Raw genomic sequence first — 21,926 nt, forward strand, 5'->3', positions numbered from 1 at the left:
GATGAAACACTTAGAGAGTCTGTTCAGATAATTACTTGGGAGTTATTCCGTACACTTTTTTCATTTTATTCAAGAATATTTGCCTCCATCTTATTATTCTGCCAAGGAAGCCGAGTTCAATCAGTTGGTTCAGGGAAATATGTAAGTTGAAAAGTATGCCTCTCAATTTTCTGCTTGCTAGCACATGGACCTCACGTTCTAATAGTGATCAATCCTAGCTGTTACATTTTATGTGAGGGCTAATCAGACGATACATACTCTAGTTATAACTGGAGCACAGACTACTTAAGTTGAAGCAATGGAGAAGCAAAGAATATTGATGCTAGTTTGCTTTGGGGAGGATCACAACCAGTTCCATCTTTTATTACCCAACGATCCGGGAATAATATTCAGATGTCATTGGGCATAGCTCCCTACCTGACTCCGCTGTCATACCAGCCACCGAAGCAACAAACATATAAGACAAAAGAGAAGTGGTTTAAGAAGAATCTTATAGCAGTTCATCTATTTCAGACAGCAACCGTGGGAGAGAATCTGGTGGTTATGTTCGTGAGTCATGTGAGCGATGTGGAGGTAGGCATATTACTATTCGCTCACAGGAGTTCAGGGAAATTGTCGTACATGTGGTCTACCGGGACATTATACTAGAATTTGTCCTAATGTGGGAAGACAACAATATCAGTCATCACAGTTTAGAAAGTTCCCGCTAGCCCCACTGTCTAGACCGTTTGTTCCTGAACCGCATGCTTTGCTGCCTAGCTACCTACAGCTAGGGATGTAAATGAACCAAACCGTTTGTGAGCTATTCGAAGCTCGATTCGATAAAAGCTCGTTTAATTAGGCTCGTTAAGATAAACAAACCAAACTCAAGCTTTACAGTATTCGGCTCGTCAGCTCGTGAACATGTTCGTTGGTAAGTTCATGAGTAATTTTTTAGATGAAAATAATAATAATTTTGATATTTGATTTATTGATTTTGCATATTGTTTATGAAATATATAGAAAAATCTGTTAAATTTATTTATTATAATAAATTTACAAATTTAAATAAGAATAATATATTTTCTTTAAATATATAATTTAATTTTTAATTAATTTAATGAAATTTTAAATGTATAATTCATATTTATTAAGCTTGTTTAGGCTCGATAAAGGCTTGAATAAGCTCGTGAACTATGCATATATTCGTTAAATAAAGCTCGAGTTCGGCTCGATTATAAACGAGCCAAGCTCAAACATTCAAGAGTTCGGCTCGGCTCGACTCGATTACATCCCTACCTACAGCCGAGAGGGTCTTCACAGCAGTACTTTACAAGACCTCAGCAAGCCAGAGTACATGCTTTGACTCAAGCCAAGACTCATGAGACACCCGGAGGAATCATTACATGTATGTGTTATTTTTTTTATTATCTTGCATGTATATTGATACACACAAAAGCATCTCATTCATTCTCATATGCTTCATTTATCGATGAGCACGAGATAGTTACTATCTCGTTATCGGATACGGTGTCTATGTCTAGCACTGCTGGTGTGCATTTGATATCTCGTGAAATAGCTCTGAACTGTGTGATTAGATTCAATGACAATCTTATGATAACCGATCTAATCAAATTAGTCATATCTGACTTCGACTATATTTTGGAAATGAATATACTGACAAACTATCGAGTCACCGTTGATTGTTTTCATGGAATTGTTAGATTCGGGCATTATTATGGCAGCAAATAGAATTTTTATGGTAATGATTCACAATCACGCATTCCATTAATGTCAGTGATGAAAATATTTAGATTGCAGTCAACAGAGAATGAAGGATTCATGTCTGTGTGCATTGATGAGACACAGAAGAAAGGCTAAAAGTTTCTTCGTAACTAGACATCCGAAAAATTTCGACAACACAACATTTATATACTCAAAAATATAGTCCAATACAGCAAACCAAACATCAATCACCCGCATAACTAACCAGGCTTGGTCACACCAAATAAAATCCAATACTCAAGTATACAAACATATAAATACACGGGTCATCTAATCGGCAAATGACTCAATACATAATATAAATATCTAGAGACTCCAAACTTAATACGACTCAACTCACTGTGCTTCACTGGCAGATGCTCTGCAAGCTACATCAGAACCACGTGTATAAAGGAACAACAGAACAAACCACAGCAGTCCCAAGGGATAAGGGTCAAACCCCAGTACGAAGATCGAATAAATTACAGTATATATAAATGACATGTAATATAACCAATGCAATGCAATACATGTAGAATCTCGGGTATCAAACTGGATCGAACAAATCGATAACAATTGTGGCCACATATGACAGGGGTGTGACATGTCAAATACTTCCTCGGCCTTGCACATCTGCGTCAGGGGTGACAGTATGCAAAACTGCTCAGCCATTCCGCTAGTCATCAGAGGTGTGACGCTAACACGCTCTCGGCTCTGATGTCTATAGACACGTAAGGAAATGATCAATCTGTACCTTAACAAAAAAATTACAATACCGCGGTGATTAATTCAAGGGCTTCCTGACGAATCTAAACATGTTAAAAAATCATTATTTCATATCAACTTATTTTGATTTCTGATAATCCAATACTTTATAATTCAAAAATCACCCATTTAAGTTTTTAAAAAATTTCAACCCGTCGCAAAGTCTAAGCTATCCATTTATTTAACCTAATAAACTGAAATTCCTCAATAATATTAAAGCTGAAATTCGAAAATCCCATCCCGATCAAACGAAATTTAAAATTTTCGATAATTTCTTAATAAATTCCAAAATTAGCATTTAATATTCCCAAAGCATCGAGACATCCAAACCTCAATTTATTCAACTCCTAAAAATCGACATTCTCATATCAATAATCTGAAAACTTGAAATAATCCTTCCAATAATTTCTGAAAATTCGAATATAACTCCAATCAGCTAAATATATAACCTACAATCAATAACACAATAAATATCAATCATTGAACCAAATTATCAAACCCATAATCAAATTAGAAACCCTAGAAATTGGATACACCTTCTAGATTACGATTAGTGTCTGGAAACAAGCTTCACTATCTCTAAAGAACACAAGAAAAATGATAAAGAAGCAAGAAATCCAGACAAGGGCTCACATTACATAACAGAGGCGGAAACGATGAGTTTGGTTCCCTCGACTCGGAATAAAATTGAACTAGGGAACACTTGGGCTACCTGGTACGAACTCCAACGACCTGCTTTCAGGTGGCAAGGGGCAGCGATGGTGGAAGAATAATATGTGGATTTATATACATGGTTGAACACGCATTCATAGAGCTATGACTCTATTGTTCCCGAGATTTCCGTTTACTCTTGGATGATTTATTTAGACGTCAGAGTTGTGGGCATTTTAGCATCACACCTCTGTTGTTATCGATTTGTTGTATCTAGTTTGATACCCAAGATTATTTGGTACCCAACATGTTTGCATTGCATTGATTCCATTACATGTCATTTATATATATTGTAATTTATTCAATCTTCGTACTAGGGTTTGATCCCTGTCCCTCTGGGCTAATGTGGTTTGTTCTTGATTCCGTTATATAGGTGATTCTGATGCAGCTAACGGAGAGTCTGCCAGTGGAGCACAATGAGTCACATTGAGTTTGGAGTTTGCGGATATTTGTACAATGTACTAAGTCATTTAATGAGGAGATGACTCGTGTAGTTGTATGTTTTTATACTCGAGTGTCGAAATTTATTTGGTATCCTTACAATTAGTATGAAAGCTATTTCACGAGACATTATATACACACCAGCAGGTGTAGACACAAACACCGCATCCAACGACAAGGTAATAGTAGTTATCTCATGCTCATTGAAATATGCAGTGGATAAAAATGAATGAGATGCTCCTTTGTCTATCAATATACATGCAAGATGATAAAAAATAAGGCATATACCTGCAATAACCCTCTGGGTGTCTCATGATCCTAGTCTTGAGTCAAAGCATGTACTTGGCTTGCGGAGATCCTGGAAAGTACTGTTGTGAAGACCCTCTAAGCTATGTGTAGCTAGGCTGCAAAGCATGCGGAGTAGGAACAAATAGTCTAGGTTGTGGGGCTTGCGAGAACTAGCTAAACTGTGATGACGGATTTTTTTGTCCTCCCGCATTAGAACAAACTCTAGCATAATGTCCCGGTAGACCGTACGGCAGCTTCCCTGAATTTGTGTGCACTGAGTAGATTAACTGCTATAAGACTTTTTTCTAAACTGCTTTATTTTTGCCTTCAATTTTTGTTGTTTTGGTGGCTGGTATGACGGCGTAGTCGGGTAGGGAGCTATACCCAATGAAATTTGAATATTACTTAATAAAATATGGAAATTGGTTGTAATCTTCCCCAAATCAAACTAGCCTCAATATTCTTTGCTTTTCCCACTATTTAAACTAGCTCAATTGGTATCAAATCTTTTTAATCCAAGTACTTGTCGTGGAGGTCTTGAGTTCGAGACTTGGGGAGGAGCGTACTCCACTGCCGGGGGTGAAGAGTTTTGTGAGTAAGTACTTATGGGCTACAATGAGGGATGCAATGGCTCGGTGGCCTTTTATTGCAAGGACTACACGGTCACTAGCTCTTTTGGGCCATGCTTTTGGACTAACTCAATCGGTACCAAGTCTCTTTAATTCAAGTATTTGTTGTGGAGGTTTTGTGTTCGAAACTTGGGGATGCACGTACTTTACTGACAGGATTGGAGAGTTTTGTGAGGAAAGGCTCATGGGCTACCATCAGAATGCAATAGTTCGACCCAAAGCATGGCCCATTTTGGGTTATGACCGTGTTGGCCTTACATTACACGACCCAACACCAATGGATCTCGAGCGTGAAATTAATTTTTTGCAGCTTTCTGTCCAACAATTTTACAACAAAGCAATCAAATTCCATAATCGCAAAGTGATAACAGGCTAAAGATAGAGATTTTACAAATGAATTCTACAATTTCGTATTCTAACTTCTATCACATGAGGATCATGAATGACATTCTCCCAAGGAAACCAGGTATTCAATATCTTCGTCTCAATCCAGAAGTAAGATACATTTCACCAAATCTAGGAAATAATTACCTTAAATGGAGTCTTATGATCTTGTCAGTGGCTTCTGTAAAAGGACCGTCAGATAAACTTCCCCATTCTAGACCCCGCTAGAATCTGTCTTGTTCCCCACAGCCCATTTAACCTTTTTGTACCCCAACTTACCTATCAAAGGTGTGAACACCTTTTCAAGATCCAAACTTTTACTGAAGAAATGATCCAACAAGAAGTTCCCTCCACCCCTCAACACCCTATCCACGTCAAAAAGCAAGAACTCCATAGCTGTGATAGGTATCCACCGGTTTACAGCGTGCCCACACCGCAAAAGATCCATCACCCCATCAAACATCGGCAGCCTCTGCTGCAATGGCACATGGAGTGGCACTAATCCCCTAATCGCCACAGCCTCGTTATACGGCGCACCAAGATTCAGTGTAGTGGTTACTACTGTAACATTCCGCAGCTTCATATGCGCTGCAAACGTGCCGGTACCACCACCAATGTCGAGTGCGAGACGAATGACACTTTTAGCTGAAGCAGCCAGCTGAAAAAGCTGCGAGATTGAGATATCAAGATCTGATTTATAAGTAAAAAATTTTGATTGCTCGGTTTTCATGTCAAATCCCATTTCGAGTTTCATCCGGAAAAGCAAGAGAAAGTCTTTCAGCTGTAATGGCTGAGTAAAGCTGTCTTCTCTGGGAGAGCTGAAAAGGGGTTGATGGGAGATGAAGTGGGAATACTGGAAAGAGTTCTTCAAAAGCATCGGCGGCGAGGGAGAGGGAGGCAGCCGCGGACAATGAGATCCTCAGCTATGGAGGCATCATCGGGGCAAATTGAGAAGGGTGTGTAGGTCATGTACTGATGGAGGAGTTTGGGGTGATCTCTGCAAGAGGAGGCTATGGGTAAGATATGGGTGTAGAGGAGAAGTTCAGAGGGGGCAGAGGCGGTGGTGGAGGGGCTTTTCTTGGTTGTTGGAGTGGAGGATTGGAGGGCGGTTAGTTGGTTGATGTTGGCTCGTATGGTGGAAAGCTGGTGGATGAGGTGGTCGGGGACAGCAGGAGCAGCGGGGGGAACTGGAGTTGACGGAGGAGGAGAGGTGGTAGAGGGATAAAATGTTGGTGGCAACCATAGCCAGTAAGAGTAGCAGATTTAGACCCATTGTGAACCCATGGATCTAAGATTTTCTTGATTAGCTGCCACTGGTCTTAGACTCGAGGTTTAAGAGACCCAACTGCCCATTTATGTTCTTATCTTTATATTATTCTAATTTTAATAAATATTTTCNTACAAGCATAATAAAATATAAAACACATATTTCATCGTATTTTAACTAAGATTTTTATGTATCATGTGTGTTGCGACATATTGGTATACGATTGTTTTTAATAAGTTTTCATAAATAAAAAATTAAATACAAATTTCAACATCTAGTATACTATATTTTTGAAAAGAGTAGTTCTCTTATGAGACGGTCTCACGAATTTTTATCTGTGAAACGGTTCAACCATATCGATATTCACAATAAAAAGTAATACTCTTAACATAATTAATGGATGACCCAAATAAGATATCCGTCTCACAAAATACAACTCGTGATACTGTCTCACACAAATTTTTGCTTTTTGGAAAAATAACTTTCGGAAAAAAAATTAAAAATTTCGAATAAAAATCAATATCCCAATTCGTAGAGGAATGGATTTGAGAGCGAGTTTTCAAAACGCAAGAGCAATCGCATGGAATTGTACGAAAAGCAAGAGAGAGAACCCGGATCCGAATCAACGATGATAAAACATTACCCACCGCGTTATTCGGACGCTAGCGCGGGCCCGTGTTCTTCCCACTTATAAATACTTCCTAATATTCATCTCCTTGACGATTTTCTCCTCACAAGTAGTGGCTTTCTAATCTGCAGAAACAAATGGTAAGCATTTCGGAACTTTCTTTTAATTTATGTCTTGAATTCGTTAAGAAATTTTCTGTTAGGGTTTGAAACCACAGCTTTGTGTCATTTGTTATTTCTATTGAATTGAATTATGATCTTTGTCCTCCTCTTTGATACCAAGTACTTTATGTTCTCGAGGATTTTTTGCTTTCAAACGTTAACTTACAATTCGTAATTTCGGAATTTCGGGCTTTTTCTGATCGTGTGGGTCTACCTCATTTTGTTTGCTGAATTTGACGCTCTTTTGTATGAATTTCGTGTTTCGGGGAAAACAAAGATGATTAGAATGATATACGCCTGGGATGTCATATTAAGGCTCATGTTAGATAGTCCAATACCCAGGAAACTATAGTGGACTTATGTGTTGTGGACTTCAAAAAGACCTATAGCTTAGTCTTTTTTTATTTATTATTATATTGGGGGTGGGGTATTTTTTGTTTTAAGCTTGGTTCGAACCTAGGTCTGTCTCCTGTTGGGAGAGGTTTATGGCGCTGTACCACTAGGGGTGGTGCCGTGGTGGCTATAGCTTAGTCTTTTGGTTCCAAACATAGATCCTTTCAAAGTGCTAGTTAGTTGTTTTGAAATCGGGGACAGTAAATATGTGGAAGGAAAGTTAGACACGCGGACGAATTTTGTGTTCAAATCATTGGAAGAAATCCACTCGACTTAAATGAATGCTTTTTTAAACCTTAGCTGGTATTTGTAGTTATTTTTATATTCTGAATATGGATTTCAAGTTCTTAATTTTTAAAGCGATTTGAGATCACTTCTCCAGATCCATCCTTTAAATGAAATCTATTAATTCGAACACATTCTCAGAGCCTCGGACAGAATGCCTTCATTATAGCACTGGCCTGGTCCAGTTTGATTCATTTGATCTGCCCTGTTTCTCAGGAAGTTATGCTAGGCAGTTTGTCAGGGCTTGCAATTGAAACGCAAAAGGATCTAGATTTTGATAAGTTTGTTTCGGTTGCAAATTCTAAAAAATATGCTTAAAACAATACATGTAAAAACCCAAAATATATTTAACAATTCTGTCAAAAACTTGTACATTACGTATGCATTCATAGGTTTAACTTAAATTAAGCAGCATGGACCTAGAATAATTCCTATGCTAGCCCATAAATGTTACCAAATAGATAATCCATGACTCATAAATAAAAACTGAAATATGAGACTAAATCGATCTTAATTGAACATAATGTGAAATCAAGCCCACAATCAAGTTTTCTACTCTCGGATTTGAGCTAAGTTGATCCACTTCGGCTCTTGCTCGTTATATTGGCTTAATTTGCTAACTTGACCCACCGACCCTTAAATTATCCCATTAAGGCCCACTAACGCTTAAATTATCCCATTAAAAAACTTTCTCATCTCGTGGATTCCGTTCTTGTAATTGGACCTGCTGACAATTAATGGGTCTCAGTTGGGCTTTTTAACTTCTTGAATTTGGTCCAGTATGCCACTGTGTATGAGCTTTCCAAATGGTTGATTTCAAACAACTGGAATTGGATGGTCCCGGTCAATAATTATATGGTGTTGTGGAGAAAATGCAGAATGACTGTGGATATAAATAAGTTGAGAATCCTAGTTTCTATGTAGTAATTTAGCTCTTCGACATGAAATGTCCCCTTCTTCTCCTTTAAAAAGTCAAGAGAAGGTATTAAGCGATGTTGAAGAAAGTGAATCACATGAAATGGGAGAATGAAAAAGAAGTTGGGTTAGGTGATCTTGTCTAAGTATCTTTCAATTGGTTTTGTGCCATAATTTGTTAATGATGAGTTACAAGCTAGAGAATGTTACTTCTTACTGTGCACCAGAACCATAGTTGTCAAAAGCGCGAGGCGCAAAAAAGCGGTCAAGTGTCTTTGGGCTTAAAGCGCAAAACACCCGCTTTACGGAATCGCAATAGACAAAATATTATCAAAAAAATAAAAATAAAATAAATAGTCTTTGAAATGTGATAGGTGAAATATCAAATGTCATAATAATTGTCATGTTCATCTTCCAAATGTACGCCATCAGCCCCAACGCTTGATTTGTATCAATCGGTGTCTATTTCTTCTTCAGTTTCATCATCAATGTTAATATCTTCTTTATCCACAAGACCACAAGACAAGTTTGAGCTGAAGATTGCTTTTTTTTTTTTTTTTTTTTTTTTTTGCCAAAGTGGATGATGATGCTCTTTTTGAAGTAGATGCATTTCGAGATCGAAAGTCGTATGCACTTTCACCAACCCCAGCCGCTTGTGCTACATCACTCCAAAGAAAATTTATCATCTTCATAGACAAAATCATTATCATCATTTTCTTTATCACTGTTATCTAACTTTCCCAACAATTATTCATTGCTATAATCTATTTCTGACAAAGAAATATGATCGATCTTTTCTCTTATGGCATATCTTCGCCGCAACGCTCTGTTGTATTTGATATATACCAAATTATTCAATCGTTGTTGAGACAACCTATTTCTGTTTTTGAATGTATTTGACAAAAAATTAGAAAGTAAGAAGTTAGGTTCATAGTCCATAATATAAAATTTAATATGTATAAAAATCTTCTTACATGTTCAAATACACTTCAATTACGTTCACAACCCGAAGAAGAGCATGTGAGGTACTAAATTTTCATTGCAAATGTTTTTAATTCAGTTGTTGATGCACAATTAGAACACCACCAATCAGCTTGAAAGTTAAAACACGAAAAATATAAGATTAAATTTCTTATCATCCAAAGTTTGTATCTATTTTGTAAGTAATGCTTGAGAAATAAATTGATAATGCACTAAATATTATTTACCTTGTGATTTTGAAGCTCTTTGTCTTATAGCCATGAGTAAACCAAAAAGTCCTTCTGTTTTTTTGTATTTCTCCAATTTATTTGTGATCTTATCTTGTAAATATTCAGTTCGCATCAATCTAGCTATGCATTTTTACGGACCCTCCAACACTTCTTCATCATTTTTTATGTCACGATTAAGTAAAAAAACTCAGGATTTAAGAAATATACAGCCACATGCAAAGGATGATGAAGTTGGATGTTTCATCTTTTGTCGATGATTTAAAAAATACCACGATATTTCTCTTCATTGTTATTGAGTGATGCAGCTATAGCTTATTTGGCTCTATCCATTGCCTCATAGATGTAACTCATAGGGGACTTTTTTCACCGTCTACTAGCCGCAATACTTTCAGCAATGGGACACTAACTATTAATACAAAAACTGCAGTTTCCAAAAAGAAGGTATCACTATCACTTCTGCTACACATTTTCCAACCGTTTCTTTCGAATGTCGATTTATCACTTTTCAGATGTAGACATCTTTATCAGATTTGGCTTGTTGAACCTGAAACTGCTTTAAAGTCAAAAAATCAGATTTGGCTTGTTGAACCTGAAACTGCTTTAAAGTCAAAAAATCGTTGCGAAACGAGTCTTTGCAGTGCTTACCGTGTCTCTCTGTCCTGTAAATTCTATCATTATGCTCAATAATTGTGGTATATTGTAGATATAAAATATTCACCATCAATGCCAATTCATGCAATATTTTGAGATTAGGAATTTTGAATATTTTCTCAAGCATCAAATCTAAGCAATGAGTTGCACGTGAAGTCCAATTCAAGTGTGGAAAATTGCTTTGCAAAAAATGACCTGAAAAAATAATGTAAATTTACATAAAAGATAAAAAAACTGATTTTTAATTCAATTTACAATTTAAATTATTACATGCTCTAACATCGTAGCTTGCATTATCAGTTACTACCTGAACCACATTATGTTCTCCAATTCGAATCACAAATTTAGAAAGTAACTCATATATCTTTATCAGCAGTGTGAGAATAACTTGAGCATCCAGCAATTCAACAAATATGCTTTCTTTAGGACCATTTACCATTAAATTTATAATAGATCTATTTTTTATCCGTTCACCCATCTGCCATGATTGTGCAACCATACCTAGCATGATCTTCTTCGTGGGAATTGAGAAGCAGATTCGTGTTTGTCAATTCTTTATTCGAATATTTAACTTTTACTTCACAATGTGGAGGTTTCATTCCCACTTCCTAAGTCTCAATATCATCAATACATGGCTGCAAAGAATCATATTTAACGGCATTGAAAGAATTCTGGCATCATACATACATGTAGCAAATTTTTGACCCGCATCTTCTCTTAATTTCTTCTTATTTTCATGATACTGGCCTTTATTTTTCGCAAGTATTTGTCTGAAAATTTCTTCTACATTTTTAACAAAATAAAGGTCAATAGGCCCTGTTTGTTTACATTTTTTACCCTGCACCGTATGAGGGATACGTGAATCGAATATTGATTGTTTCTCTTTCAATTTAGTTTGAATATCATCTTCATCTTCTTTCAAATCAACAATATCATCTAAATGAGAAATATGATCCATTTGATTCTTCAAAGTTCTTTTTTTTTGCATGAACTCTTTAATTTCTTCTTTAATGCTCCAGACATTTCAGACAAGTTTTCACATTTCTACTACCTCCAGCTAAACGTAGTTTGTGCCGATATATCTCGTCATTTGTTATTTTACCACAAAAACAACATACAATATTTGGATTTTTAGGATCCGGAAATGTTACATAATTCCAAGCAATATATTTTCGATTTGATGGAATTGTTGTATTTGACATGGTTAAATAACTGAAAAATAAATAACAATCACCTATTATTAAAAAAAACAACACAATTTAAAAAAATTTACAGAAATTCTTAAAATCAGGGTTTTACCAGTTTTGGGCAGCAAAAGAGAAGGGGAACAGGCAGGGATGGCGGAGCAGTAGCGACAGCAAGGCAGAGACGCGGCAGCGAGGCAGTGGCAGAGACGAGGCAGTGAGAGTGGTGAGATTTGAGTAGCAAGAGAACAATGGTTTAGATGGGCTGGGCTTAATTTTTTTGAAAACAATTGTTAGGGCCTTATGTGAAAACAATTGTTAGGGCCTTAGGCAGACTTAAATTGCACTTCAAAAGTGTGATTTCAAGTATGCAGAAACTTTAAAAAAAAAAGGTTGTGCGGCTTCTATGAAGTGCACAGGCGATCGCCTTTCGTCCCTCAAGCGAAGCACACAAAAGCATGCGCTTCGGAGCTCCCCGAAGCGCAGGTCTTGCGCCTCGAGTCGCTTTGCGCTTAAGTGACCGAGGTGACCGCTTTTGACAAACTTTGAGCCGAACATCACATTGATTCGCTGTAAAAATCTTAGTGATCACAATTTTTTTTTCCAGGCTGACCCAGAATTAGAGGCCATCAGACAAAGAAGAATGCAGGAGCTAATGGCTCAGCGTGGTGGTGGCGCAGTATGACATTATTATTTAAGCATATAATTGTCCTTGCTTTACGTCCTATTTTTTTAGTTTATATGTGCTGATGGACTTGTTAATTTGCAGGGTAATCATCAAAACCCTGAACAGCAGAAAGCCCAGGAAGATGCTAAAAGGTGAACTCGCCCATCTTCTTTTACTGTTTAAGTGGTTATGCAATTACTGATGTTTATGTATGTGTTGTAATATCTAAACTGGGAAATTTGATTGAGTTAGGGACGCAGAGGAACAAAGGCAAATGATGCTTACTCAGCTGTTGACATCAGAAGCACGAGGGAGACGTACGTCGGATAATGAATTGAGCTTCATTACATTGTGTTATTTCGTATTCTACAGATCCTTGTCTCATGTTTATGTTGAAAGTTTACACTGAATAAGCATTTTTATCATTGAATTATTTGCTTTGGGGTATTAGTTTCTTTGTTTTGCCTACAATTTGACGTTTCACGTGCTACTAGTCAAATGGGTCCAAAGTACGAGACAAGTATCTGTTACCACTTTGTTTTCTTAATTTATTAGTTTCAATGTGTTGCCAATCACTTGCTTCACGCTCAATTCGAACTTGATATATGTTTTTTTTCATATTTGTGTATGCAGTTGCTCGGATTGCTCTAGTAAAACCTGAGAAGGCCAGAGGAGTTGAGGATGTTATCATAAGAGCTGCTCAAATGGGTCAGATTACTGAGAAGGTACCTTGCCCTTTGCTACATGCTATATGCATATCTCACTGTGTATGCCCTATATTGCTACCCAAGGAACTCTTACTTTGATGTAGGTATCGGAGGAGAAACTGATATCATTGCTTGAACAAATCAACACCCAAACTGCTAAGGAAACCAAAGTAACAGTAAGTCATATTGTCTCTAATGTTATGGCACTCTTCTCTCGTTCACTACAATCCTGTGATTCATTCTCTAATCATCTAGTTTTATTCTGAAATTTTCCAGATTAAGAGGCGCCAAAGTATTCTTGACGACGATTAGGCTAGATGTAGTTTGGTGATCCACCTTTTGTTTATATTGATTGCTTTTATGATTCATACGAGGCAAAGATCATGAGTGGAAACATTGTTCTATGTATTCATCGACGTCTTATCTAGATTTTTATGGATATCTGGATTTAACTTTGGTGGCTGAGAGTTCGAGTATTTCAATTTCTGCTGTATTTCCCAGAAAGAGGAACAAGAAACGGAAAAGATAAAACTATGCGATGTAGAAATTGAGAACTATGTTATTGACTTGTTCAGTGTGTGTGAAGTTTCCAGTTTCCACGCACTCACGTACGTAGACAAAACTCACAAGTACGATTTATTCCGTGTGTTTAAATTTTCCAGTTTCCATGCACACACTGACACACATACGTACATAGACAAAACTCAAAAGCACGATTTAAGCATTGTTTGGTTCAAATGATAAAACATTAATTGAGTTTTTACTGTCATTTTTTAAAAAAAACTAGTTTATTTTACAAAGATGCATTTACTTGTTTTGTGTTACTACATTCTATGCCATTTTTATTGTTGGAACTGATGAAAACTACAATTAAACAACATTGCTCCCGTATAGTTTTTTAAGGGTCTATATGAACAATTGAGATTAGGCAAGTTTTAAAAAAAAATTGCAACCTAATATTTTTTGTTAAGAATTATTAAATAAATTAAATTGTACTTGTCACATTAACAATATAGTATTTAGTGTTGTTTTTCAATTTATTTTAATGGGAAATTTGCTTTTCATTTAAATGTGAGAGACAATGCTATTTTGTAGCAATCTGGAGAAGAAAATCCCAGCTATTTGCAAACATTATTAACTTAAGGTTAGTCCGACCCTATCTTCGAGGTAACATCCCCAAGTATTTGTCGGATCGAACCGTGGTGTTTGAGATGTTGTGCGGTTTAAAATATTTGAGTTGCACCATTACCACTAGCTATAACTTTTGGTAAAGCGGCAAGCGTTTGGTAATACAATTGGTATCGGAGCCAAAGTCACATGTTCGATTTTCATTGATTGCAAGGAATGCAATTATTGGGAGGGAAATTTTTGGGTGTAAGAATTGTCCCTACTTGTTAGAACGATCGAACCGTGGTGCTTGAGCTATTGTGCAGTTTAAAATATTTGAATTGCACCATTACCATCAACTATAACTTTGCTCTCTATAAATCAATTGTATATATTTTGTGAGACGTCATGCTCATATTTACAATGATAAGTAATATTTTTGTCATAAAAGTACTACTTTTTCTAAATATACATTTTTGTTTCAGGAAATTATTTCTCAAATATAATTCCGAAACCTTTCTCAAAAATGTAAATTTTGAAAAAGAAAACGAAAAAAAGAACGTCCAATCACAAATATAATTCCGAAACCTTTTCCAAAAATGTAAATTTTGAAAAAGAAAACGAAAAAAAGAACGTCCAATCACAAATTTTAATTATTTATTTAATGTCAATATTTTAAAATGGGTAAAAATGAAAATTACAGCTTTCACGAAAAGATATTATAAGCTAGAAGAAAACATTAATATATAGAATATCATGTTCCCTGTTATAGCTCACTTAGGCCATCTTCAACCTAAAAATCTATTTTGGTGTAAATTCTGCACTAAAATAGTGCGATTTCTGCACCAAATTAACGTTCATCTCCAACCCATTTACTTCAAATCTTACTCTAAAAAGTATATTATTAGAATTTTTTGATTTATTTAATTATTTTAAATATATTATTATTTAAATATATCTAATTATTAAAATAATATATTATTATTATATAAATAATATTTATAATTTTTAATATTAATATTTATAATTAAAAGATAAAAAAAAATAGAGAAGAGAGCTCCCCCTCTGCGCCAAATAATTTCTGCGCCAAATTTGGCGCAGAGGGGAAATGGAGCTGCGCTATTTTTAAAATAGTGCAGCTCCATTGGAGGACAACTCTTGCACCAAAATGAAACGTCATTTTGGTGCAAGAGTTGGAGATGCTCTTAATAAAGGCCTTCTTTCGTTTGTACTCTAAAATTAGAAAAGAATAACTAATGTAAGGCAAAAAAAAAGAGAGGATAAATTAATTACTCCAAATGGATATTGCTTTATAATTATGTATTTATGTCACACTAATTATGTTTATTTATGATGCAATTTGGCATTATAATCATGTTTAACTTATGATATTCACCATCCTATTTAATTAATGGAATATCTAAATTTATGCTATTTAAATAAGAATATCTTATAAAATCTAGTGTTTCGTCTATTTGATAAAGTATAATATAATATTTCGCATGATTTTTATAGATTAAATAAAATGGATTTGCTTCACTTTTGAACTAAAATTACTAAGAATGTTATCATGAGTACAGAAGTAAGCATGATTGATGAACAATATATCAAAATCAAATATATATNATTTTGTCTTATAAAATTTTCAAGGTTAACCCCTATGGAAATAATAATAATAATAATAATTTTTTAAAAAAAGGAAAAAAACGAACTCCAATGACCATGGGCGGTTGGTAGGGGTGGTACATGAGGAAGGAGGAGCGTCTGGACCAAATTCTAGAACCAAACGACGACGTGTTGGACCTCTTGCTAACCCCACTCCCTCTTCCATCATCACTTAATGTTTCAGATCTCTGCAATTCTATTCCATTTTTGCTCTCATTCTTCCTTGTGTGTATATATATACCGCAATCTCTTTATCTTCTCAATCATTAGTTTAACTCTTTGGAGTTTGGATTCTGTACACGTATTTGCGTGTTGCATTTGCTTGATCGGGCAGAATTCTCTACTTGTGCGTCTTGGATCGTTTGTTCGTTGGAATTTTACAAGGGAATGGCGGTGGATTCTGGACCTGTGACCCCTGGGCAGGTAAAACCGTAAAAGTGTTGTTATGTTTTTCGAATTTTGGGCAGGTGATGGTTATTTCAGCTTCTCTTCGTGCATTGTTGGTGTATTTGAATTAGTTTACGTCTCAGTTGTTTGATGTTGATATCTATTATATAGTGAAGTTTTTAGTGTTTCTGTTTTGAATTTTGATAGCTATTATGTAGTGACATCAGTTGCTTTGTTAGGTTATTCTTCTTAATTTTTTTTTGTATAAATCTGCTTTTGCTTCTTGCTTATCTCATTGCTTGTTAAGGTTAATCTTTCCTTGAAATATGAATCACTGGATATACTGTGAAATCATTACTTACGATATTTCAGGTGTCATTTTTGCTTGGTATCATCCCAATTTGTATTGCATGGATATATTCTGAATGGTTGGAATATCAGAAGTCATCATCCCCTTCAAAAATGTAAGCGTCATTGTTTCTTTTGTCCTCTTCTTATTTACAGTCTACAGATTTTCCATATCTTGAAGCATTATTATAACTGGCGGTGTAATGTGTGGCATTTTCCAAATCAGAAATTTAAGATTCTTTGAGAAATGGGAGGGTAAAAAATATTATTTTGCATTACATCTCATCTTATGGTACTGAGTTGTTTTATGACAGCAGTCATTCAGATATAAATCTTCTCGAATTAGAAAATAAAATTGATAAGGAAGATGATCGAGCTGTGCTGCTGGAAGGTGGTCTTGCTAACCCAGCACCACAAAAGTTGCCCATCCCGTCCATTAAAACAAACTTAATCAGGTGAGTGTGATGATTTTAAATGGTAAATTTGGAGGGGGTTTGCCACATTTAAGAAGTCCTTACCCTTTTTTGTGGATTCAAATTTTAGGTTTCTCACAATGGAGGACTCATTTTTGCTTGAGAACCGACTACTTTTGAGATCAATGTGAGTTTTTCGATTATTTTGATTGCATCGCAGAAGGTTTCATATTGTGAATGATGTTAAGATCTCATGCAGGGCTGAATTTGGGGGAATTATATTTTATTTCTATTTGTGTGACCGTACAAATTTTTTTGCGGATTCCAAAAAGGTGCCCTTCATCTTTATCCATCCTTTATTTGTTGGAACTTTTCATTCTTTTGTTTTAGCAATGTGTGCAGTAACATGATCCTGATATTATATCTTAGCATTTCATTGATATCTATTGTTATTCAAGTATCACACAGAGATATAGACTGTCATTCTTATTATCGACTATATTTTAATGTATTTTTTTCAACCTTTTAACTAATCATGTAAATGATCATAATAGGTCTATTGACTAAAGCCAAATTTCTCCTATTTCTCTTCTCTTGACTTGTAATGCATGTTATCCATTAATATTATACTCTTCCTCGGTCAGTGTAAGCTTATTATTAATTTTTCTTGCTGGACAGAGTTACAGTCGAGATGTATTCTGTTTTTTGTACATTCTTCTTATCATAGCTTCAGCAATGACATCTATCAAGAAACATAATGACAAGTCAGCGTTTTCTGGAAAATCCATACTTTATCTGAACCGCCATCAGACTGAAGAGTGGAAAGGATGGATGCAGGCAAGTATTTGTGGCAAATTATTCATAAATATTTCTGGTTGAATACCGAGAAAGGAGAAAAAACAGAACAAAAAGTACTGCATTCAAGTTCTCTTTCTTAAGTTGCACTTGCACAGAAATTGTTTAAGCTCTCACTACGCTCTTTCTGCCAGATGGAAGTTGGGATTTTTTTTCTTTGTCACCTGTCCACAATTATCTTCTGCTCATCAGAAATCTGATACCTTTATAATATTTTCATACTGCCTGTTATTGCTATGCAATTTTAATTTTTGCCTTGTCTATGATTTATCTCATGCTCAGCAGAAATTGGACAATTGTAGATCATTTTGATAAGCCTGTGTATTTGCTGCTGCTGTGCACTAACACACCTTGTGCACAAAGCCTTTGACAGTTGTATGCCTTTTGCCACCTCTTTTATAGGTTCTGTTTTTGATGTACCATTACTTCGCGGCATCGGAAATTTACAATGCGGTTCGTGTTTTGATTGCTGCATATGTTTGGATGACTGGGTTTGGGAACTTCTCCTATTACTATGTCAGAAAAGATTTTAGTATTGCTCGATTTGCTCAGGTGACATTGTAATCTGCTTTATATTTTTTCGTTGAACTTGATTTTCACATGTTTTCGTTTTACGTGGGATTTTGTTTTAAAAAATATGATTTGTTGCCTGTGCAGATGATGTGGAGGCTAAATTTTTTCGTGGCATTTTGTTGTATTGCTCTCAACAACGACTATATGCTTTACTATATCTGCCCAATGCATACTCTATTCACTCTTATGGTATATGGGGCCCTTGGGATTGGCCATCAATATAATGAGATAAGATCGGTGATTGTTTTGAAATTTTTTATGTGCCTCGTTTTGGTGATTTTGGTGTGGGAAATACCTGGAGTTTTTGACATAGTCTGGAGTCCTCTGACTTTTCTGTTCGGTACGTAACCATCAGTGACCTTGTACTTTTTGGGGTTTCCTGTGGTAATTTTTTTTATGTGATGAGTATTTATTCATAAATGGCCAAAAGAAGATAAATTTAAATTTCTTGTTTTAATTTCTTGTCTGAAGCCTCGGCTACCTGATTGTTGTTTTATTTCAATGACAGGCTACAGGGATCCTGCCAAACCAGATCTTCCATTAATGCATGAATGGCATTTTAGATCTGGGCTTGATCGCTATGTATGGATCATTGGAATGATTTATGCCCATTATCACCCAAATGTACGGCTGAAAAGAGAGATTAAAGTTTCTAATTGTACCTTCTATTATTATTTTTTTAATCAAGTTTATCCTTGTAGGTTGAAAAGTGGATGGAGAAACTGGAGGAGTGTGAGACCAAGCGGAGACGGACAATTAAGATATCAGTCGTTACAGTCGCCTTATTTGTAAATAATTTCATTCAAGAAACAGGATTCGATGATTCGTTTTTATTTTGAAATCTAATTTCCTGCTAATTTCCTGTCTTAAGGTGGGCTATTTCTGGTACGAATGCATTTACAAGCTGGACAAGATTGCTTACAACAAGCTTCATCCTTACACATCATGGATGCCAATAGCGTGTGTATCAATATTTTTTCTAAGTTTATCTGCTTATTTCTAAATTATTTTTTCATCCTATTTGAATGTTAAAATTATTTTTTATTTGTCCAGAGGCTTTATTGCTTTGTCTAAAACCATTAATTTAGCTTGCTGATCGGTGGAAATGATCTCTGTTTTTTTGTCTATCAGTGTCTACTTATGTTTGAGGAATTTCAGCCAGCATATTCGAAATTTCTCTTTGACCCTTTTTGCGTAAGTTCTATTTTTTTTATATTTTTAATTCAAACTGTGTAGCTCTTTTCAGTGAAAAGAAATAGCCAGGTTCTTTTTGGGCTAAAGCTAAACCCGGGGGTTGTTTTCCCATTTTTTTTCTTGTTGTACCACTGTTTTTGGGTACCAGGTGGCTTGGAAAAATTACTCTGGAAACCTACATTTCCCAGTTTCATATCTGGCTGAGGTGTGTGAGTTTATTCTCTTGCTTGTTTGTCGATATTTACTTATTGGAATGATTATTTGATACAAATTCCATTGCTTATTCATGGACTATCACGCTAATATATTCACTTGTTTGCTTCTACTGATATGATAAAGGAGAATTACTTTTGCCCCGGCAGAAGGCATCTAAATTTTTTAGAGTTATCTATAAAAAATTTCAAGTGCAGGTTCCAAGATGTTTTCTTCTTGTTCATATGAAGAATCAGGGAATTGTGAAATTTTCCGCGACAGCTAACACAACTAAAATAGTAAAATTACATGGCTAACAAGTTCCCTACAATATGCAGATCAAATATTCCAAATGGACAGCCTAAATGGTTGCTCTGCTTCATTCCGGATTATCCATTACTTAACTTCATGCTCACTACCTTCATTTACATCTTGGTAAGTAAATTTCTTTTTTGTTCCAATTCTTTTCTTTCTTTCTTTTTTTTATTTACAACTTGGGGGAGACCGGGAGAGGGGGTTTGGGGTTTAGTTCTCACAGGGTTTGAACCCTGACCTCTCCCAATCCCAGACTGTGCCACTTTACCACATGGGCGCTAGCTGTTTTGTTCCAATTATTCAAGTTAATGACTGATTAAATGGTCCTCGCCCAATGGAATTTCTGTTTTCGATGTTTTCACTACCGCAGGTTTCTTACCGGCTTTTTGAACTGACCAATACATTTAAAGGAGCTTTCGTACCCACAAGAGACGATAAGAAGCTATTTTACAATTTTGTTGCTGGAACATGCATCTGTGTCTGTTTATATTGCATCGCTTTAGCCCTTCTCCAAATCACTCACTAACACGGCAGGTTAGTTCTTTATCCCTGGATGATCAGTATATACTGTATAGTTAGTGATGAAAAAAGTTGGCTTCACAGGGTGCTTAAACACGCTTGAAGCTAGCTACTAACCCAGGATTCATTTCTCAGATTCAAGTGTTCAACCAGAAAAGTGCTTTAAGCAGTCAAAATTTTATCTGGCAGAACCATTAGAATTTGGACCTTGTGATTATTTTGTTGGACGAAATGGTTGAACCATTAGACATGAAACCATTAAAGGTTTAAACATGGCATTAAGATGTGTTGAGACATTGCTTATGTGCAGGAAAATACTATCTTTGACTTTGTCGATGGGTGTGGCTTGTGAAGAATTTCAAATGGTTCAGGTTTTAAACGGAACCTCCATTCACTGTAGTTCCATACTTTTGTATTTTCTTGATTTACCGACCCCTTTATTTCTGCTCTTGAATACATTTATGATTATTATTTGTGCAGGCATTTTCTGAATAAAAAACGTGAAAGTGGAGCTGTTAGAAAAAAGATATTGGTGCCTATAGAAGTGGAAAAAATACATGGACATTATGGTTTTAGGAAAGGTCTTGAACTACTCGAGGCCAGAGCTTTGTTACCAATTTTGTGAAGCATCGTCACACGGTGTTGCTTGATTTTAGTTACTGCTAGTAGATGAAGTTATTAGCTCGAAAGTAAAGCAGAAAAACTGATAGGCAAGTATGCTCCAGAAGGTTTATTTCCACGTTTTTTATTCTTTTAATTATGTTGCAGTTCTGGTAATGATGATCCTTCCCTCTCCCTAATCCCATGTTCATGGATTTCGGTAAACATAGTTTCATTTATTTCTAAAGCGTTTCGTGATACCTGTGGATGGATTGTTGGTGCTACTTGTTTGTGCTTGATTATGTTTGAAAATTAAATATCAATATCTGTATGATTTGAAATAAAATTAAGTTGTGTTTGATTATTTTCAAATTCCTCGAGTATGGATGTATAAAATTGAAGTGATTTCAAATTCACTTTAGTAAAGTATGCAATTTCAATAACAAATTGTGGTGAATTTCTAATACATAAGTTATTTGAACTCCATCAATCAAGTTTTCCCCCTATCAAATTCGTTCATCTATCCATCAAATTTGTCAAAAACAATGTTTGGACAAGGTCGACAATTCACACAAATTCGATCATTTCAAAGGTCGGCTTCGTGTTACGAGTCACTTTAAAAAGCTTGAGTGTCAACTTAATATTTTGTGCTTCCAGGTTGAACTATCAAGTTAAAAGTAAATGAAACGTATTAAATGTCCATTCCATTTTCCAACATAGGTAAAAAT

General features: G+C 35.6%; 2 protein-coding genes and 1 pseudogene across 5 annotated transcripts; 2 read left to right on the top strand and 1 right to left on the bottom strand.

Moving 5' to 3' along the window:
- Positions 1-3,760: 3,760 nt before the first annotated feature.
- Positions 3,761-6,273, bottom strand: LOC140960167 (probable methyltransferase At1g29790; annotated as a pseudogene).
- A 552-nt stretch (positions 6,274-6,825) lies between these two features.
- Positions 6,826-13,609, top strand: LOC140960051 (uncharacterized). 3 transcript variants are annotated; one of them, XM_073418166.1, is made up of 7 exons: positions 6,826-6,996; positions 12,264-12,335; positions 12,426-12,475; positions 12,576-12,640; positions 12,957-13,048; positions 13,135-13,206; positions 13,307-13,609. In XM_073418166.1, exons 1-7 carry the CDS (start codon positions 6,994-6,996, stop codon positions 13,340-13,342), a joined length of 390 nt encoding a protein of 129 aa, XP_073274267.1. In that variant the 5' UTR covers positions 6,826-6,993; the 3' UTR covers positions 13,343-13,609. The 3 variants fall into 3 exon arrangements, with proteins under 3 accessions (XP_073274267.1, XP_073274269.1, XP_073274268.1); XM_073418168.1 differs by lacking the exon at positions 6,826-6,996 and adding an exon at positions 11,795-11,882; XM_073418167.1 differs by lacking the exon at positions 6,826-6,996 and adding an exon at positions 11,993-12,181.
- Positions 13,610-15,841: 2,232 nt separating this feature from the next.
- LOC140959493 (protein REDUCED WALL ACETYLATION 3-like) lies at positions 15,842-21,456 on the top strand. 2 transcript variants are annotated; one of them, XM_073417343.1, is made up of 17 exons: positions 15,842-16,225; positions 16,562-16,653; positions 16,852-16,992; positions 17,081-17,137; positions 17,210-17,282; positions 17,629-17,787; positions 18,208-18,357; positions 18,463-18,718; positions 18,887-19,002; positions 19,080-19,166; positions 19,250-19,338; positions 19,510-19,572; positions 19,721-19,777; positions 20,103-20,199; positions 20,450-20,613; positions 20,909-20,969; positions 21,079-21,456. In XM_073417343.1, exons 1-15 carry the CDS (start codon positions 16,190-16,192, stop codon positions 20,603-20,605), a joined length of 1,629 nt encoding a protein of 542 aa, XP_073273444.1. In that variant the 5' UTR covers positions 15,842-16,189; the 3' UTR covers positions 20,606-20,613; positions 20,909-20,969; positions 21,079-21,456. The 2 variants fall into 2 exon arrangements, with proteins under 2 accessions (XP_073273444.1, XP_073273445.1); XM_073417344.1 differs by having other exon boundaries at positions 16,855-16,992.
- The last annotated feature ends 470 nt before the right edge of the window (positions 21,457-21,926 follow it).

Source organism: Primulina huaijiensis, chromosome 15 (genome assembly GCF_012295235.1).
Source record: "Primulina huaijiensis isolate GDHJ02 chromosome 15, ASM1229523v2, whole genome shotgun sequence".
NCBI lineage: Eukaryota > Viridiplantae > Streptophyta > Magnoliopsida > Lamiales > Gesneriaceae > Primulina > Primulina huaijiensis.

What these genes read in the sequence shown, in the direction of transcription:
- LOC140960051 (XM_073418166.1), top strand. An exon ending in CTCAGCGTGGTGGTGGCGCA is followed by an intron (nt 12,336 to 12,425) that starts GTATGACATTAT and finishes GTTAATTTGCAG; the next exon opens with GGTAATCATCAAAACCCTGA. An exon ending in TGGGTCAGATTACTGAGAAG is followed by an intron (nt 13,049 to 13,134) that starts GTACCTTGCCCT and finishes ACTTTGATGTAG; the next exon opens with GTATCGGAGGAGAAACTGAT.
- LOC140959493 (XM_073417343.1), top strand. Translation starts at nt 16,190, where the DNA reads ATGGCGGTGGATTCTGGACCTGTGACCCCTGGGCAG. An exon ending in CGACTACTTTTGAGATCAAT is followed by an intron (nt 17,138 to 17,209) that starts GTGAGTTTTTCG and finishes GATCTCATGCAG; the next exon opens with GGCTGAATTTGGGGGAATTA. An exon ending in ACATCATGGATGCCAATAGC is followed by an intron (nt 19,339 to 19,509) that starts GTGTGTATCAAT and finishes TTTGTCTATCAG; the next exon opens with TGTCTACTTATGTTTGAGGA.